The sequence below is a fragment of the Fusarium redolens genome (genome assembly GCF_020744475.1).
Source record: "Fusarium redolens strain MPI-CAGE-AT-0023 chromosome Unknown BKA55scaffold_27, whole genome shotgun sequence".
In the NCBI taxonomy this organism is placed as follows: Eukaryota; Fungi; Ascomycota; class Sordariomycetes; order Hypocreales; family Nectriaceae; genus Fusarium; species Fusarium redolens.
This window is the reverse complement of record NW_025763690.1, coordinates 159,663-175,095: the sequence shown is the minus strand read 5'-3', so window position 1 is coordinate 175,095 and position 15,433 is coordinate 159,663. Positions and strand designations below refer to the sequence as shown.

Genomic DNA, 15,433 nt, shown 5'->3' with positions numbered 1-15,433 from the left:
TCAATATAATTTCTCTGTTTAATAATTCCAACGAATCCTTCTCGGATAATTTCGGTGGCGGAATAACAGAAGAATATGGGATGTAAGCATGTTATGTTGACCGGACTTTTTCGGTTGGTTTGAGAGGAGGCCGAATCCAGACATATCTGACCAATATTGCTTAGCAATTGATCCGGAGGGTAGATGAAGTATACAGAGTGGCGAGAGCCCGGCCTTGTTCTAAGTTATTGCCTTCATAGTGGTTTGACCTCGACTCTTCACATCTGTCATCTTCGCCAGTCTTGAACCGCACATTTCGTTCACAATACACTTCCTTCTTTTTCGCCAAAATGGCAGAGAAGACTTTGTCTCACCTCAATATCGAGACATCGATATCCCCAGAAACAATCCCCGCCTCACCCTACATTCCTGGCTCAGGCAATGTCTTCCCCAAGTTCGTTGATGCAATCTCACAAACGGGTTGGGAACTCTGGTACTTCGATGGTGTTTCCAAAGATGACCAGTCAGCCATCTCTATTGGCATCAACAGAAGTGCTGAAGGTCTGAAGCACGGCGGTTTCAAAGTCCAGATCTTTACGATTTGGCCTGATGGACATACCTGGCACCGTGATTTGTACTTCCCAGAGTCAATTGCCACTTCTGAAAATGGACACGTCACTGGTCTATGGGAGAATACCGCTACTGGAGGCAAAGTCTCATTCTCTGTGACTAGAGACTGCTCCTTGACTGTCTTGGCCTTTTCTGTGCCTGGTGTTGTTGATGGAACCATGCAATTGGAGGCTCTACCTGGAGACACAGGCCTCGACACCAACCCAGAGCTAGGCCCTTCTGTTCATTACGTCCGTCCCATGGGAAGGGCCTCTGTCAAAGCAGAGCTATCGCTCTTCTCCCAAGACAGTTCAACATCTGAGCAATTCGTCCTTGGTCCATCAGCAAACGGCGGCATGGATCGTGTCTGGACACTATACACCTGGCCACAAATCATGACAGAGTCATATTATCTCCGGGCCCAAGTCGGCCCCTACGCAATGCAAATAATGCGCATCTTCTCCGAACCAGAAACCGGAGGCAAACCATACACAATGGCAAGACTCTACCGCGACGACAAGCTCGTCTGCGCAGCAAATCAAGTTCTCACCTACGAGGAACAAGATTTCTCCCAAGACTCTTTGATTCTCAGCAAGCGCTACGACGCGTCTTCTGAGGATGTAGTTGCAGGTGCGTATCGCGACAAGAACATTGGCTATATAGTTGAGTTCGTTGCCAAGGGAACGGGTGGACAACGATGGATGTTTCAGGTTGATCATGAGCGTATTTTCTGGAATTATCCTACGAGTGCGCCTGGGCCTGAAGGAACGGGTAACACGGGGTTTGTTGAGTCGGTCATTGGGGGCGCGGATGAGGAGGCGTATTTTGGGGTTGGGACGGGGGGCCAATGCCAGTTGAGCTAGAGATTTGAGTTGCGCTATTTCTAGTGGGAAGAGACAGGGTCTAGGGGATGGCAGAAAACTTAAGCCAGATCATAAGGAATAAAAAATACTTGCATAACTTTAGGATAATTTAGGATAAGTTTAGTAGAGTCTTTAACTAGCTAGTCTAAGTATTTTTGGCGCCCCCAGTCTAAGGTCCTAAGTCTTCTGACACCCCGAGGGTTGAATGCATTGTGGATCACTTTAGCCGTCGGAGAGGAGTCATTTACCCGTGCTTAATTGACTTGGATGACTCGTGCGAGAACTTGGCGAGACAGACCAAACAGTGTACAGTCCAGGGTAGGATATTACTATGTTGTTGGCATAGTGGATTATGGCCTCAATAAATCCATATCTTCCTTCTGATACAACCGTTTCTCAGTGGATGTTTGTGATATTCAACGAATCTTGCTATTGATCTTTACAGTTGTTTACATTATTCATCTCAATCAAAGGTCAAGTGACTTTATTCCACGATAAGAAGACCGCACTTTGTAATCCGCTGGGTTGATATGCGTCCGAACAAACAAGCATCCAGTTTCAATCCCTATGAGTAATCCGAATGTGGCGATTAAACACTTTGTGAGCTCACATCATGTCATCCTCTTCTCCAAAACATGAAAATTCCGACTTTGTTGAACTTGTTGACCAATGTCTCGTCGGACTTTTTCGGTATGCGATGATAACGCGGGACTTGCCGAACCGTTTCGGGGTCCAACTTGCGACATCGTTTCAGTCGCTGGATATGACAAATACATGTCTTTTGATGTCCTCGTCCTGTAAAGTGAAGCAAATTTTATTGACACACAGTTTTGCACTTCATCATTCCCTCTTGTCACCTCATTCATCACCATGGTCCAACGTCTCCAAACCGCCCTGGTTGGCACTCCAGAGGGAGGCATTCGTCTCTCCAAGACAGAGCCCATTCCCGACATCACAGGCGATTCCGTCCTGATCAAAACAAAAGCTGTGTCAGTAAATCCCGTCGACACGAAAATGATCGGTCCCTACGTCACGCCAGGTGCAGTCGCAGGCTTCGACTTTGCAGGTGTCGTGGAAAGAGTCGGCCCTGATGCGACAAAGTGCGATATCCATGTTGGAGATCGTGTTTGTACTGCGATCATGGGGATGAACCCTCTTGATCCTCATGTTGGTGCTTTTTCTGAGTACACGGCTGCCGTGGAGTGGATTCTGTTGAAGATCCCGCCCCATCTTAGCTTTGAAGAGGGTGCTTCTCTGGGCATCAGCTTCATGACCACTGGTCTGGCTTTGTTTAAGAGTCTGGGTTTGCCCGGCAATCCTATTGAACCGACCAATGAGCCGATACCAATCTTGGTATATGGTGGTTCATCAGCTACTGGAACTGCAGCAGTTCAGCTAGTCAAACTTGCTGGCTTTGAGCCCATTGCAACATGTTCACCCCGCAATTTTGACCTTGTCAAGTCATACGGCGCCAGCGCTGTCTTTGACTACCAACACCCCAACTGCACCGCAGACATCAGAAAGCATACCAAGAACAAGATCAAGTATGCTCTAGACTGCATCTCCACCACGTCAAGCATGCAGTTCTGCTACCAGGCCATCGGTCGTGCTGGCGGCAAATACACTGCTCTGGAGCCATACTCAGAAGCTGTGGCGCGAACGCGCAAGGTGGTCAAGCCAGACTGGATCATGGGGCCACAAATGCTAGGAAAGGAGATTCGTTGGCCGGAGCCTCACTGGCGGCAGGCCAATGCTGAGATGGGTGATTTTGGTGTTTACTGGACGGCTGTTCTACGGAAGCTTCTTGATAATGGGTTGATTAGACCTCATCCCATTGTTGTTAAGCAAGGTGGACTCCCAGAGGTTCTTGGTGGCATTGAAGATATTAGGGAGAAGAGGATTTCTGGAAAGAAACTTGTCTTCCAAATGGAGAGTTGAATTACATGAGATAGCTCTAGCTTTAACTTCATCCTTTCGATCATCTTATCCCTATGTATGCGTAACCTTTTTCTCGTTGTCGTAAGCACTCGACCGCCAACAGTACCAAGTCGAGGGGATCATGGAGAAGAGCTTCCAACTCCACGGACGTAAGGGACTCTGAAACGCCAATACTTTTCCTCTCACTCGTTTTGCAATGGCCAGCGTGGCATCGGCGTGCTGATCGGGCTTTTTCGGTGATTTTGGTAGGGCTGTATGTCAGACGTGGCGTCGGAGGCCGAAGTCCACGGGGGTTGGAGAGTGTTTTCTTGGCAGCGGAAACATCCGCCTTGGTGACGCAAGCCTACCCGTCATCTATTCTCCGAGCGTAAGAAGTGGCTGCGGGAGGTGAGAGACTAACGATGTGAGTGAGCCGGCAGTGAGAGGTAAGCGACTGGTGGCCCTTCAGCCTTAGGACGTCTAATCTGGACGAGGCTGAGATTTAACGTAAAGAAAGCATATTGCAAATTGTTGCATTGGGGAAATCAAGAATATCTTTCTCGTTATCGACTGATCCTTGGTATGGTCGTCTCTGGACCAGAATAACGCTTTCAGCATTCAGTTGATACAGTTAGGTTGCGGCCGCTTCATCGAAGGGCACAGATTTTAGTAAATGACCACTCGTGATACGATTAAAAAGAAGCTTCTTCGTTTACAGGACCATGAGCAAAGAGTATGGATACCGACTTGGGTAATTCTCCACGTGACGGGAAATGAAACTCTCAGGTTGCTTCTTATGGAGATTTTACATTGCATCTATACTTGGTATCATCAAATCGCGAGACATGCCACCTTTATAATGAGTATCTTAGGCTGATTCTGTGAGAGCTTTATCTAGTATGTCGGTGAGATAGATAGAGGCAACTATAAGATCATGACCCACGATCAAACATTTTGTCAATGGTGCCTCGCGAAAATATCTGAATTTACAGTGTGTAGTGTGCAACCTAGATATCTACTTTATGAAAGCCCTTCTATCTTTAGCATATCATTCTCCGATGTTCAGTTTATTTGTCCTGTTAAAGATTCATCTTTTCCCTGATCAACGCCTTGAGCGATCTAACCTTCATTGACAGCTCCCTCATCTCCTCACACTCCTCAGTATCAGCCCCAATCATGTTCGACCTAAATACAAAATGAACCATATAGTCCGTCCAAAGCGACGTCCTCCCCAACTCAGCACTAAAATCCATCCCGTCAATATCACATGTCCTCTGCTTCACAGCGCTGATGGACCGCGGAAGACCAACGACATCTTCCACGGACTGGAACGCATTGAGGAGAAATTGAACGGCCGTGCAAATCTTGGTGCAGGTTTCGTCCGCGGAGGGCAGTTCTCCGAGCTGCAAGCCCCACCTATGAGAGGCCAGCGCTGTCTGGGAAGGGTACGGAGACGGAGTTTCAGGGAGATGAGATAGATGGTTCTGGAAATGGGCAAATACCAGGCTGTACAGCTTGATGAGGGACGTGTAGCAGCTCAGAACCAGTAGCATCGTCGGCATGTCGACCGAAGCGGCCATGGAGGAGCTTGTTGTTGGATCTTGTGTCATTTTGATAGATGATAGTACCTCGGCATAATTAAGCATCTCTGCCGAAGGGGTTGGAGAACTTCCGTTTCCTGACGAATGACCGTCGGAGGAGATGGAACTTTTGCCCCAGATACAACTGAGTATGGAGCAGAAATCCTGAGATAGGCTCAATACGCGGCCAATTGGGTAGTTTTGCAGCTGTTTTGAGTCGGGAACATTGGACCACGGACTTTCTTCGAGAGATTTTGAGGTCTCGTGGATCTTTGTTACAAGATTTGACAGCTGCACAATGGCATGTGGAGGAGCATGCTCCAAAGACTCCGATATGTCCATCAAGTGCCCAGCCTCGCTGTTGGAGGTCACAGTTGGTGCAATGTGATCAAAAGCGGTCGGGTACTGCGCGTGATAAGTGTTGGTCGGCACAGTAGACGGCGTAAGGTCCAACATATTTAACCCTTGGCTCATCCCCAAATCCGCCCAGAAATCTCCATCACTCAGACTCGAGCCGTCACCAGCCGTGCTGATGTCAATAGCAAGAGGCTCTTCTGTTTCCTGACATGCAAGTTCGTCGATCCATGGAGTCCAAGCACCAGGCGAACCTAGGTTCATCCCAGCAAGAGACGATGAGCAAACAGGCGGTGAACTCTTCTGCGGAGGCTCAGGTTTGGGCTTCTCTGTCTTGCTTTTATTATTGGAACTCCGCTTTGATTGGCTTCGCGGACCAAAAACACATGTCACTTGTGCCCTGATGCATCTCGTGCATTTATGGGGCACCGAGCGTGAGTTTTCTGGAGAAACAGTGCATTTGAGCTTGTGAGAGCGACATCGGTCGCAACTGGACCGGATAGATTGGCTGTTTCGTGTTGACATTATGCTTAACCAAAGTGTCGGTAATCGTGGAGAAAAGTATTATATGCTGTCAAACTTGAAAACTTAACGTTGCACGAACCCAGTACGGACCAAGAGGAGAATCGTTGCGGTGAAAACGTCACTGGTACCAATCAGGCCATGGCGGTGTGACAGCAGCGCTTTTGTGCCCGGCCATCAGGTATATGGGAACTCCCTATATAATTGTTCAGAGGGCAACAGCAAAGGCCTTTTGCCTGTATGTCTCAATTAATCCTTGCTCTTTGCTGAGAACTGCTCAGAGTTGACGATTTTCCTTCTTGAGAAGGATGCGAGGCAAGGTTTATGCATGCAGTCATGCTGCAAAAAGGTGGTCAGCATTCTAAAGACCTCAGACCACTCTCTATGACGGCAGAACGAGGATGTCAATCCTTGAGGGAAAGGGTGCAGTAACCGGGCGCTAGAATTTATGTATACATACAAGCTTAATTTTAGGGTAGCATAAGCCTTGCATTTGCAAGCTGACAGTTTAGAGAGGGTTACAGTCGTTGGGCTGACATATAGGAATACATAATTGCCGCCGAGTGTTATGTAAGGATACAACGTTGGGCTGATATCATATTTACAAAGAAGGATGAAACAATATGTACGTTGGTTTGTCTAATCTTTCAGCTCGTCTATTCGCAGCCGTTGCTCAGACCTCTTTCAGAAGGTTAATATATGCTTTGAGTTATATCCTGGTAATCATCCACTGTCAGTACACCACCGGTTAATATGCCGTCGTGTACACAACCAACCAATCCAAAATGTGCCGTTTGGCATTTTTTCTGATTCAAGGCGAAGGCTGCACTCGATTAATATGTCTTGACACGTTAAGAAAAAACTGACGCTTAGACCCTGGATGGCCACTATAACCTTGTTTACTGGAAGCACAGTGCCCTGCCCCGGTCCAATAGGATAACCCACGGGTAATCCGGGACTGCCGAGTCGCATCTAAGATGGCGCTATGCGCTCTTCATCGGCGTGTCTTCAGTATTATCCCGCAATGCACGCCAAGAAGCTTACGGCAGCCGCACTCTTTCGTCGAGGGGTGCCAGGACAACCAGTGACGCGAGGTGTACCCCTGTGGGATTTATGGCTTAGGTCTTACGGGTACCTAGATCTGCCGCCGCTAATGGGAAGTTGGTCTAGTTCCGTCTGACTCTCACAAGCAAAAGCCGGAGCACTCTCTTCTCGAAATCTTCTCAGTACTCCATAGAACAGAAACCAGAAACTCTGACACATGAATGACTTCGGCTCCGGAATCTCCTGTCGTCGCTTACAATCACAATAGAACTGCGCCGCAGATAAGAAGATCCATTTTGATAGGCCCTTGTCCACGCATCAAGGGCTGTGCTCTACATTTCATCACCTGCAGGCGGGTCTCTTTTATTTTCGTAATATTTCGGTAAATAACTCATTACATCATGAACCTGTCTCTCTTATGTCCCCGCTTACCCCTAATGTTAATCCATGGCTCATCACTTCCTTACTCGGTGAGCAATGCGTGGGGTGACAAGACGCTTTTCCGCTGACGGCCCGGGACTTTCGTCATCGTCCGTTTCGGGACGGCCCGCATTCACGAGTTTCAGTGTTCAGCCAGAGGAGAAATACAGGGGTTGAATTCGCTATTAATTTTCGTATACGAACCAGGCGTCTACAAGCTACCACTGTAACTCTCGAGTCGCAGTGATTGGTCTCAAATGTTGCCATCCTTTCAACGTAATTGCGGAATGTTACAGTCATATCACGGAATTAACCGTTTCCACCTCTTTCCAGCCAAATTACTCCTCTTTGTCACCCTCGTTCTAGATTCTCATTATCCACTTTTCCCCCCAATGCATGTCATTGCAAGTTCCACGGCCATGTCAAAGACCCCATTGTATCCACCGTCTCTACAGCTCTAATTATTAAACCCTGAAAGTACATGGGACCCTCAAGGTTGACTTACCATCCATTGCTTGCCACTCAGAATTCGGGGTAGCCATCGGCGCAGCCAGTAAATCATCCGCAAACGTAGCCCAGTTCGGCATCATCGTGCCATCAAGCACTGGAAACTGTGAGCCGAGACCTGCTGGAATCTCTATCACCCCGCATGTCAGCTTCACACTGTTTTCTTTCTCCCTCTTTGGTGAGTACCTTATTAACGTACCTGGGTGATAATCGTTGACGCTGGATGATGCATATGCCGAGGGAACACCGAACGACATGCTCGAGTCAAACCCTGAATCTGTACCTGAAGTGTTGCTGACTCCGAGAACTACCGTCAATGCTTTTACAACCTTTCGCGCCTCTTTGGACGAATTACTAGACTGTAACCATATATCGTATGATTTTCTGAGGGACACCAGAATGGTTTCATCCATCGATGATGACTCAGAAAGCTGCATGCCCTCGCGTTTCGTGTTCTGCAGATAGTAACACAAAATGCTTGTCGCGAGCAAAAAGTCATGGTTGACTAATGAGGAAACTCTCCACCTTTCCTGGTACAGCTGACAGAATGGCTGCGTTTCTTCTTGCAGCATGTGTTGGTAGTCTAGAAGCTTGAGCGCTGATTCTAAGACGATGCGCTTGGAATCAGCGGAGTTTGCTGGTGGACCGAACATGAACTTTCGGTGGAGAACAATCTTAGCTCGGTAGAATAGGGTTTCTAGAACGACCTTTTGCATGATGTTCTGGGGTGAATCTGTGATGCAGCGAGCGAAGGAATGCCACTTGAGACAGTCTGGGATTGACTTGCGTGCTTCATCCAGTTTGTTGTCCATTCTTTCGACCTCAGTGTATGTGTACGGTCGGACATCGGCGGCAAAGTCCCAGATATATCCAACCGTCGTCATCAATCTTGCTTTGACAAGGCGATAAAGAATGGGCGTCAAGTCTGTGTCTGGCCTCGACGGGGGCATCTCAACCGTGGTCTTGTCAAAATCATTATCCTGAAGATTCGAAGGCTCTTGCGTATCAGTCTGCCACTGCTTGATCATCCTCGGCAATCCCATTTGAGCCGAGAGTCCAAGGTCCATCTCAACAAGAGTCGCCCAGACCCTTCTCCGCATCTCCGCAGCAAAAGACGACATGCCCTTGAAATGCTTCGGATCTCGATGATAGCCCTGGAAAAGGTTAGAGATCACACCTCACTTGACAGTAGGTACTCACCATATGCAGGGCAATCTGGACCGTGCTCCCTGTCAGGATCCATATGTCGATCTCCGCATCAGTGCTCGAAAACAGCTCAGCGGCAATGTACAGCATAAGCGTCTCCAACACGTATGGACCCCCTTTGGTATAGTTGCCAAGAACAAGGCATTGACCAATTCTTAGCCTGTACGTATCCGCCATCTTCTGGAGATCTCTCTCCATGGACAGAGCCGCGGGGGACTGCACGCCAGGGTCGAGGCGGAACTTTTCGAATTGGGTTGCCAAGCACATTATGGTGAACAAAAGGCCCAACCAGAGGGGTGACACTGCAGTTGGGTCATCCCAAAATTCTTCATACTAAGATTGTAATGGTTAGTCAGTCTGAATAAGGCGATAGGCTTGTGCTTCTGTACCTCCTTGAGGAATTGCACGCTGTGCAGTACGGCTGGGGCGTAGGCGTCAGCATGGTGGTTACACGATAAAGTTGGATGACAAGACTAACCCGGTGACATTTCGAAGGAATTAAAATAGCGTGAGACCAATCGGTCTACTACCGGGCGGGCAGGGATCGACGCAAGTATCTCGTCCTTGCTAGCGGGCTTCGGACAGCCGTATAGCAACTGCGGGCCAGCCATGTCCACACTAGGCGATTCAACGCCCTGAACATCAGGATGCGATGCCTCCTCATTGTCGAAATGATCTTTGAGCTCGGCAATCCCGTCGAGAACAGCAGCCCAGTGCGAACTCCCCACGTAATTCGCTCCTCCGCCCGTGGACTGCATGCTCCCGTAATCGGCGGGTGGAGTAGCAGTGACGGCAGTGTCTACGGGGGAGGAGGAATGGGTGTTGCCGACGGGGGAACAAGGTGTCGCTCCTCCGTGCTGGTTCTGGTTGACGGAAGATTGCTGCATCAGATCGAATACAAGACTCTCGAGGTGGCGGATGCGGTCCTGTGTGGTTACACGAGGCTGGTGTGCCGCATCGCTACCTGTGACTCTGTCAGAAGCGTAGGTGCACGACAGACCGAGCTCTCGTTGTACACAGCTACTGCAGGGTCTTTGACGGTCACATCGTAGTCTTACAACAGGGCAACGTCAGCACGTGGGGGGCCGCTTGTAATAGAGTCAAAGCGGAAGACGGAACAGAGAGACGGCAAAGTGGATTGCATAGACGTACTTTCTCCTTCTACACAGGTTGCATGACAGCTGTGGCTTTTCCCGTGGTCTGCTTGAGGGTAGGCGAGCTCTGCCCTGGGGTGTTTTGCCAGGACCCCACTCAGTAGGACGCGATTCCTGGTCCGCCATGGATTTAGGACAGAATGATAGACAAATAAGTTTGGTAAGGCCCGGATGAGAAATGTAAACAAACGGAGTCAAGTGGCCGTGGAGGTCGGAGAAAAAAGAACAAGTTAATTTTACGTTGAGAGATAATGTGCTGACAGAGTAAGATTCTAACCAAGAGCGAACAAGCCAAGGTACGGTATTTGTCCTGCATCGGACGCACAATCCCTGTTATTCCCCGGATCTGTTCATCATCCGCTCCGATCCTCCGCTCCGATCCTCCGTTGGTAGCCATGTCCGGCCCGATGCTCCAGCCCTGTAGACTACTCAGCTTACTATGTACCCCACTCACATCGCCCATGCCATATAACAAACCACCTCAATTGTTCATGAGAAGGTTTTGTTTGTTTGCTGGTTGCAGATCCACTCTTGAAAACCAAGTTCACGTCGCATGCAGCATGCACGTATCAACTGTTGCGTTATCACCCCAGTAAACAAATCACATTTTATCGACAGATTGGTCCAGAACGGAAATACTCCATTGTTTTTATCACAACAACCATGTCAGCAATGCCCCAGATGTCACAATCAGGCTTTCAGAATGATCAGTTGGAGGCAGGTAATCGGGAGGATGTTAGGAATGAGGCTCAAGAGAAGCCTTTGTCGTCTACTGGAACAATGGTCGACGAGCCTCAATCGAATCCCAATGTTGTTGATTGGGATGGACCGAATGATCCTGAACACCCTCTCAATTGGTCAAAGGCCCAGAAGAATTTACATTTGGCCATCGTGAGTCTGTTCACACTCGCAGCGTAAGTGTTTCCCACCATATTGTTCACAACTATCTTGAAGAAATGTCGCTGACTCTCAAACAGAAATCTGGCTGCGACAATGTTTGCTCCAGGAGCTGCAGAACTAGCCGATGAATTCAACATCACCAACTCCACAGTCACAGCCATGACAGTCAGTCTATACGTCTTGGGCTTCGCACTTGGTCCTCTTCTCCTTGCGCCTCTGTCAGAATTATATGGACGTCTCATTGTCTATTACTTTTGCAACTTGGTATACATCGCCTTCACATTCGGCTGTGCTTTCAGCACCAACGTTGCTATGTTCCTCGTCTTTCGAATCATTGCTGGGTGCGCTGCCTCGGGTCCCATGAGTATTGGTGGAGGTACCGTCGCAGACCTGTTTATCCAGGAGGAGCGAGGAAAGGCTATGGCTCTTTTCACTGTTGGGCCGCTTCTTGGACCTGTGAGTATCTCCCTAATCACTCTCTGTTCATGCGCTAACTTGATGTCAGGTCATTGGCCCCATTATCGGAGGATTCGTTTCTGAGAACGTTGGATGGCGATGGACATTCCGCATTCTCCTCATTTTGGTAAAGTCACTGCTCAATCCGTGTTCAGTTCTTAGGACTAATACTTATCACAGTCTGGCGTTATCGCTATTGTAACCTTTGCTCTCATGAAGGAGACAAACTACACAGTCATTTTGCAAAAGAAGGCCCTTAAAATGCGCAAACAAACTGGAAACGAGAAACTTGTCCCAAAGTTGAGTAGAAATGAGACTCCAAGACAAATGCTGGCGCGTGCTATCGTCCGACCACTGAAGCTGCTCATATTCTCACCGATTGTCCTGTTGGTGTCGCTCTACACTGGTATCCTTTTTGGTTTGATCTTCCTCCTTTTCACGACCTTCCCCTCTGTATTCCAGGATGTCTACGGCTTTAATCCCGGTGTCGCCGGATTGGCCTACCTTGGTCTTGGAATCGGTATGAGTCTAGGTCTGGTCATGTTCTCTGTTCTTAGCGACAAGCTTCTTGGTCGAAAGAAGGGCAACGAACATGCCGCCCCTAGACCAGAGGACCGTCTTCTTCTCATGAAATGGCTGGGCCCTATTACTCCCCTTGGTCTTTTCATCTATGGCTGGACAGCAGAGAATGGCGTTCACTGGATCGTACCTATTATCGGTACCTTTGTTGTTGGCTTCGGTTCCCTCTTCGTGGTCATCCCTGGTCAGATTTACCTGGTTGATGCCTTCGGAGCCGAGGCAGCTGCTTCTGCTTTGGCGGCCAACATGCTGGTCCGTTCACCATTCGGAGCGTTCCTTGATCTTACAGCCGAGCCTCTCTACTCGACGCTTGGACTAGGTTGGGGTAACAGCGTGCTTGGTTTTATCTGCCTTGCTTTTACTCCTGTTCCGTGGATCTTCTACACTTATGGCGAGAGACTCCGGACTCACTTCCAGGTTGATCTGTAACCTCAAGCGCCGTTTTCTTGTTTAACTCAACATGATAGAGGTATATCTTGGACTTGAAACCAGATAAAATACACGGTGGACATAATTGACATACACGTATTTCGGATAGAATAGGTTGTTTGGGAAGGCTTACTGTCGTTAACTTGGTTCAACTCTTCCGAAGCTCACAGGAAGGGTGAGTCGGATTTCTTTATTACTTACGTACTTTGAAGACAAATAGACTAATGCATTCGCGGTTCGATCATCAATAAAACATAGTATTTACAGTTTCTTAAACTAGCTCCGACTCTTATGTAACTCTCGAATTTGATCGTGGAAAACCGTGATGAAAGAGCATTACAGGCTCCAAAAGAAGTTTTCCCATCAAACAAACGGACAATGTTGAAAGTCTAATAATTGATCATGCCTGCAATAAGACCTACATACTCAGTAGTGGTAACTCCCCAAGCTCTCATCAACATCATAATGAATAAGAGCTCCATCCTCAATCTTTCCCTTGATCCGGTCGGAAGGTCAACAAAATATTCTAGCCACTATCTCAATCTCTCGCTATTGACTTCATCTGCTCTTCAGGGTGCACAGTTGAGCGTTTGAGCGAACGCAGAACCTACGACAAAGAAATTTCACATGGGTATAAGCTCTTCGAACCGAACATCGCGAGTTATGCAAGATTATGATGAACAATCAATGGACTTTGCGCGTATACTGCCTAATGGATGACTATAACCTTTGTTCTAAGGTAACGTTACTTGATAGCCTTTCATGCGGTCAATCGCTCGACCTACGTCACGGTCACTGATTTCGAACATATTATCTTGACCAACGTTCCTTCTAATATGTAACTAGTGTGGCAAAGGAGATAACTGTGAAGGATCATGCTCGTGTCTTCTTGTACTACAGGGATAACAGTTTGAGTTACCATATACGGATTACGGTCTTCACCGACATCATGAAACCGGCCTCGTTACAAAGGGATCGCTTAAACGGCACCGAGATTGTGGAAACAGATGGTACCTACTATAACCGTCTACACACTGCACAGTCGCCGATCAATCATTTCAACTGCTGTGCCATGTCCTTAGCGCCAGCACCGTGTTCACTTGAGCGATCCATAAGTGTCTGCCTCAATAAACACTATCCTATCTGTTCTTGCAATACCGAAGGGAAATGCATAATGTAGAGTCTGTAATGCAAAAGGCCTTGTTGAGTTTGAGAGCCAGGCCTCACTTTATAGCGGACCTCAGCATTAATAACAACCATGTATTACATTGATTGACATTGAACTATCTTCGATAACCCAGTTATGAAGTTTGGTAGGCGAGATGCCAATATACTCTGATATGTTATTTCAGTCTTTCGTCACTAGTCTATTTGCCGAAATAAGACCGCTAGAGCAGCTGGGTATCTAGCTAAGACCTGCTGCCACTGGCAACTCACCCTGGCAATTTATACTTTCGAAGGATCTTAGAACAATCCTCTCACCACTCGGTAAAGCGTTTATGTTTTTATTGCTAGAAGATCTACAAATTTTGGCCCACTGCGTTGTCTCCAACGATACCTGATTGGTGAGCTCGCCATCCAGTCGGATTTAGAAGTCTTGTATTCCATAAAGCCGAAGGATCTCCAGAGTTTGTAGGATCTATGAGCGGAAAGCACGGCTAGTGTTCATCTACCGTGGAGCATCAATGCCGCATAAGGCTTATCACTCGAGTATCCACCGTCTTTGTGCATTTACGTGTATCACCGTGAAATAACATCGATGGCGGGAGTTGAGCAGGCGAGCGGGTCCAGCAGCAAATGTAAAGCCCACGAGTTTTAATAGCTATATAAGGGCCGGCTTGCGCATCTCCAAGACGAAAAAACTAATACAATATTCAACTTATCCCAAGCCCAAGCTACTCGGCCACGTTCCAAAGACACAATGCGCTTGTCTCTTACCATCCTCACCGGCCTGGCCGCTCTTTCTCAAGGCTACGTCTGTAAGTCACCATATACACAACAGAAATAGCCGTCTCCTTACTAACAACCTGACTTAGTGACTGCTTATAAAAATGTCGATGACTGCAAAGCAGAGGGCGACACCAACTACCGCATTTACGAGGGCGACTACGACGGATGCCAGAAGTTCGGTGGTCAGTCAGGCTCTACCTGTACAGAGTACTCCAATGGCGGTACCATTGGGCCCAATGCTTATTCAAACGACGTCTGGGAGGTGCACTCTGTTGCTCTCAATGGAAAGACGCAAATCAGTGGCGCTGATCTGTGTTACACGTGTACTTACTACACTGACGATCATTGTTCGTCTCTGAACCAGAGTCCTCAGTGGTACTGTGATGGATGGGAGGCGGGGCCAAAGTCTTTCAGATTCGTAAGTGTTCTTGGGAATCCCATATAGATTACAAGATGTCGTAGTGCTGACACGAGACGAAGGAACTCGCTCAATCTCCTAGCGACTGCTAGAAGAAAGCTGAAACTTGAGACAGCTCTCGGCGCGCCTTACTTCGAAGACTTAGGGGTATGACTATTCGATCAGGTGAGGGCTTCTCTGGACATTTCTTATGCGAGTGTATGATTGATATGCGGGGTCCGAAAGCCTGGGTTGATAGGACACCTGTTAGAGTCTAGTCCTAACCCTATGGAGGAGGGCGACATTTAAACTACTTTTCGTTACTATCAACTCGGTTGTGTGCTGTGGCATAGTCACTAGCACTGACAGGGCTGATAATTATGCTACTCAATTTATCGGAGCACCTCTGTGTTACAGATGCTCCAGTTTTGATAACTTGGGATGCGCCTAAATTCTCCTTGTCTTTCGAACGTCAAGGCAATGACTTCAAAGCATGCTCATAACACGACGACATTTAATGCCACAGAAACATATAGCTGCTGGCTCCAAAAGCTCCCAGATCCACGT

At 48.0% G+C, this 15,433-nt stretch overlaps 6 protein-coding genes across 6 annotated transcripts; 4 read left to right on the top strand and 2 right to left on the bottom strand.

Annotated features, from left to right (window-relative positions):
• Positions 1–276: 276 nt before the first annotated feature.
• On the top strand, positions 277–1,451 carry BKA55DRAFT_743829 (uncharacterized protein; the record flags this gene model as incomplete). The annotated part of the gene is made up of 1 exon (XM_046201563.1): positions 277–1,451. Exon 1 carries the CDS (start codon positions 330–332, stop codon positions 1,449–1,451), a length of 1,122 nt encoding a protein of 373 aa, XP_046042199.1. The 5' UTR covers positions 277–329.
• An 870-nt stretch (positions 1,452–2,321) lies between these two features.
• BKA55DRAFT_697349 (chaperonin 10-like protein) lies at positions 2,322–3,389 on the top strand (the record flags this gene model as incomplete). The annotated part of the gene is made up of 1 exon (XM_046200366.1): positions 2,322–3,389. One exon carries the CDS (start codon positions 2,322–2,324, stop codon positions 3,387–3,389), a length of 1,068 nt encoding a protein of 355 aa, XP_046042198.1.
• Positions 3,390–4,447: 1,058 nt separating this feature from the next.
• Positions 4,448–5,827, bottom strand: BKA55DRAFT_546087 (uncharacterized protein; the record flags this gene model as incomplete). The annotated part of the gene is made up of 1 exon (XM_046190883.1): positions 4,448–5,827. The coding sequence occupies one exon, from the start codon at positions 5,825–5,827 to the stop codon at positions 4,448–4,450; it is 1,380 nt and encodes a 459-aa protein (XP_046042197.1).
• A 1,685-nt stretch (positions 5,828–7,512) lies between these two features.
• Positions 7,513–10,401, bottom strand: BKA55DRAFT_655887 (uncharacterized protein). The gene is made up of 7 exons (XM_046197437.1): positions 10,154–10,401; positions 9,480–10,054; positions 9,391–9,422; positions 8,996–9,334; positions 7,982–8,949; positions 7,794–7,925; positions 7,513–7,737 (listed from the first exon to the last, which is right to left on the bottom strand). The coding sequence occupies exons 1-6, from the start codon at positions 10,279–10,281 to the stop codon at positions 7,886–7,888; spliced, it is 2,082 nt and encodes a 693-aa protein (XP_046042196.1). The 5' UTR covers positions 10,282–10,401; the 3' UTR covers positions 7,513–7,737; positions 7,794–7,885.
• Positions 10,402–10,634: 233 nt separating this feature from the next.
• On the top strand, positions 10,635–12,575 carry BKA55DRAFT_717330 (major facilitator superfamily domain-containing protein). The gene is made up of 4 exons (XM_046200918.1): positions 10,635–11,069; positions 11,133–11,511; positions 11,561–11,638; positions 11,692–12,575. The coding sequence occupies exons 1-4, from the start codon at positions 10,819–10,821 to the stop codon at positions 12,517–12,519; spliced, it is 1,536 nt and encodes a 511-aa protein (XP_046042195.1). The 5' UTR covers positions 10,635–10,818; the 3' UTR covers positions 12,520–12,575.
• A 1,865-nt stretch (positions 12,576–14,440) lies between these two features.
• Positions 14,441–14,914, top strand: BKA55DRAFT_546084 (uncharacterized protein; the record flags this gene model as incomplete). The annotated part of the gene is made up of 2 exons (XM_046190882.1): positions 14,441–14,498; positions 14,556–14,914. The coding sequence occupies 2 exons, from the start codon at positions 14,441–14,443 to the stop codon at positions 14,912–14,914; spliced, it is 417 nt and encodes a 138-aa protein (XP_046042194.1).
• Between the last annotated feature and the right edge of the window lie 519 nt (positions 14,915–15,433).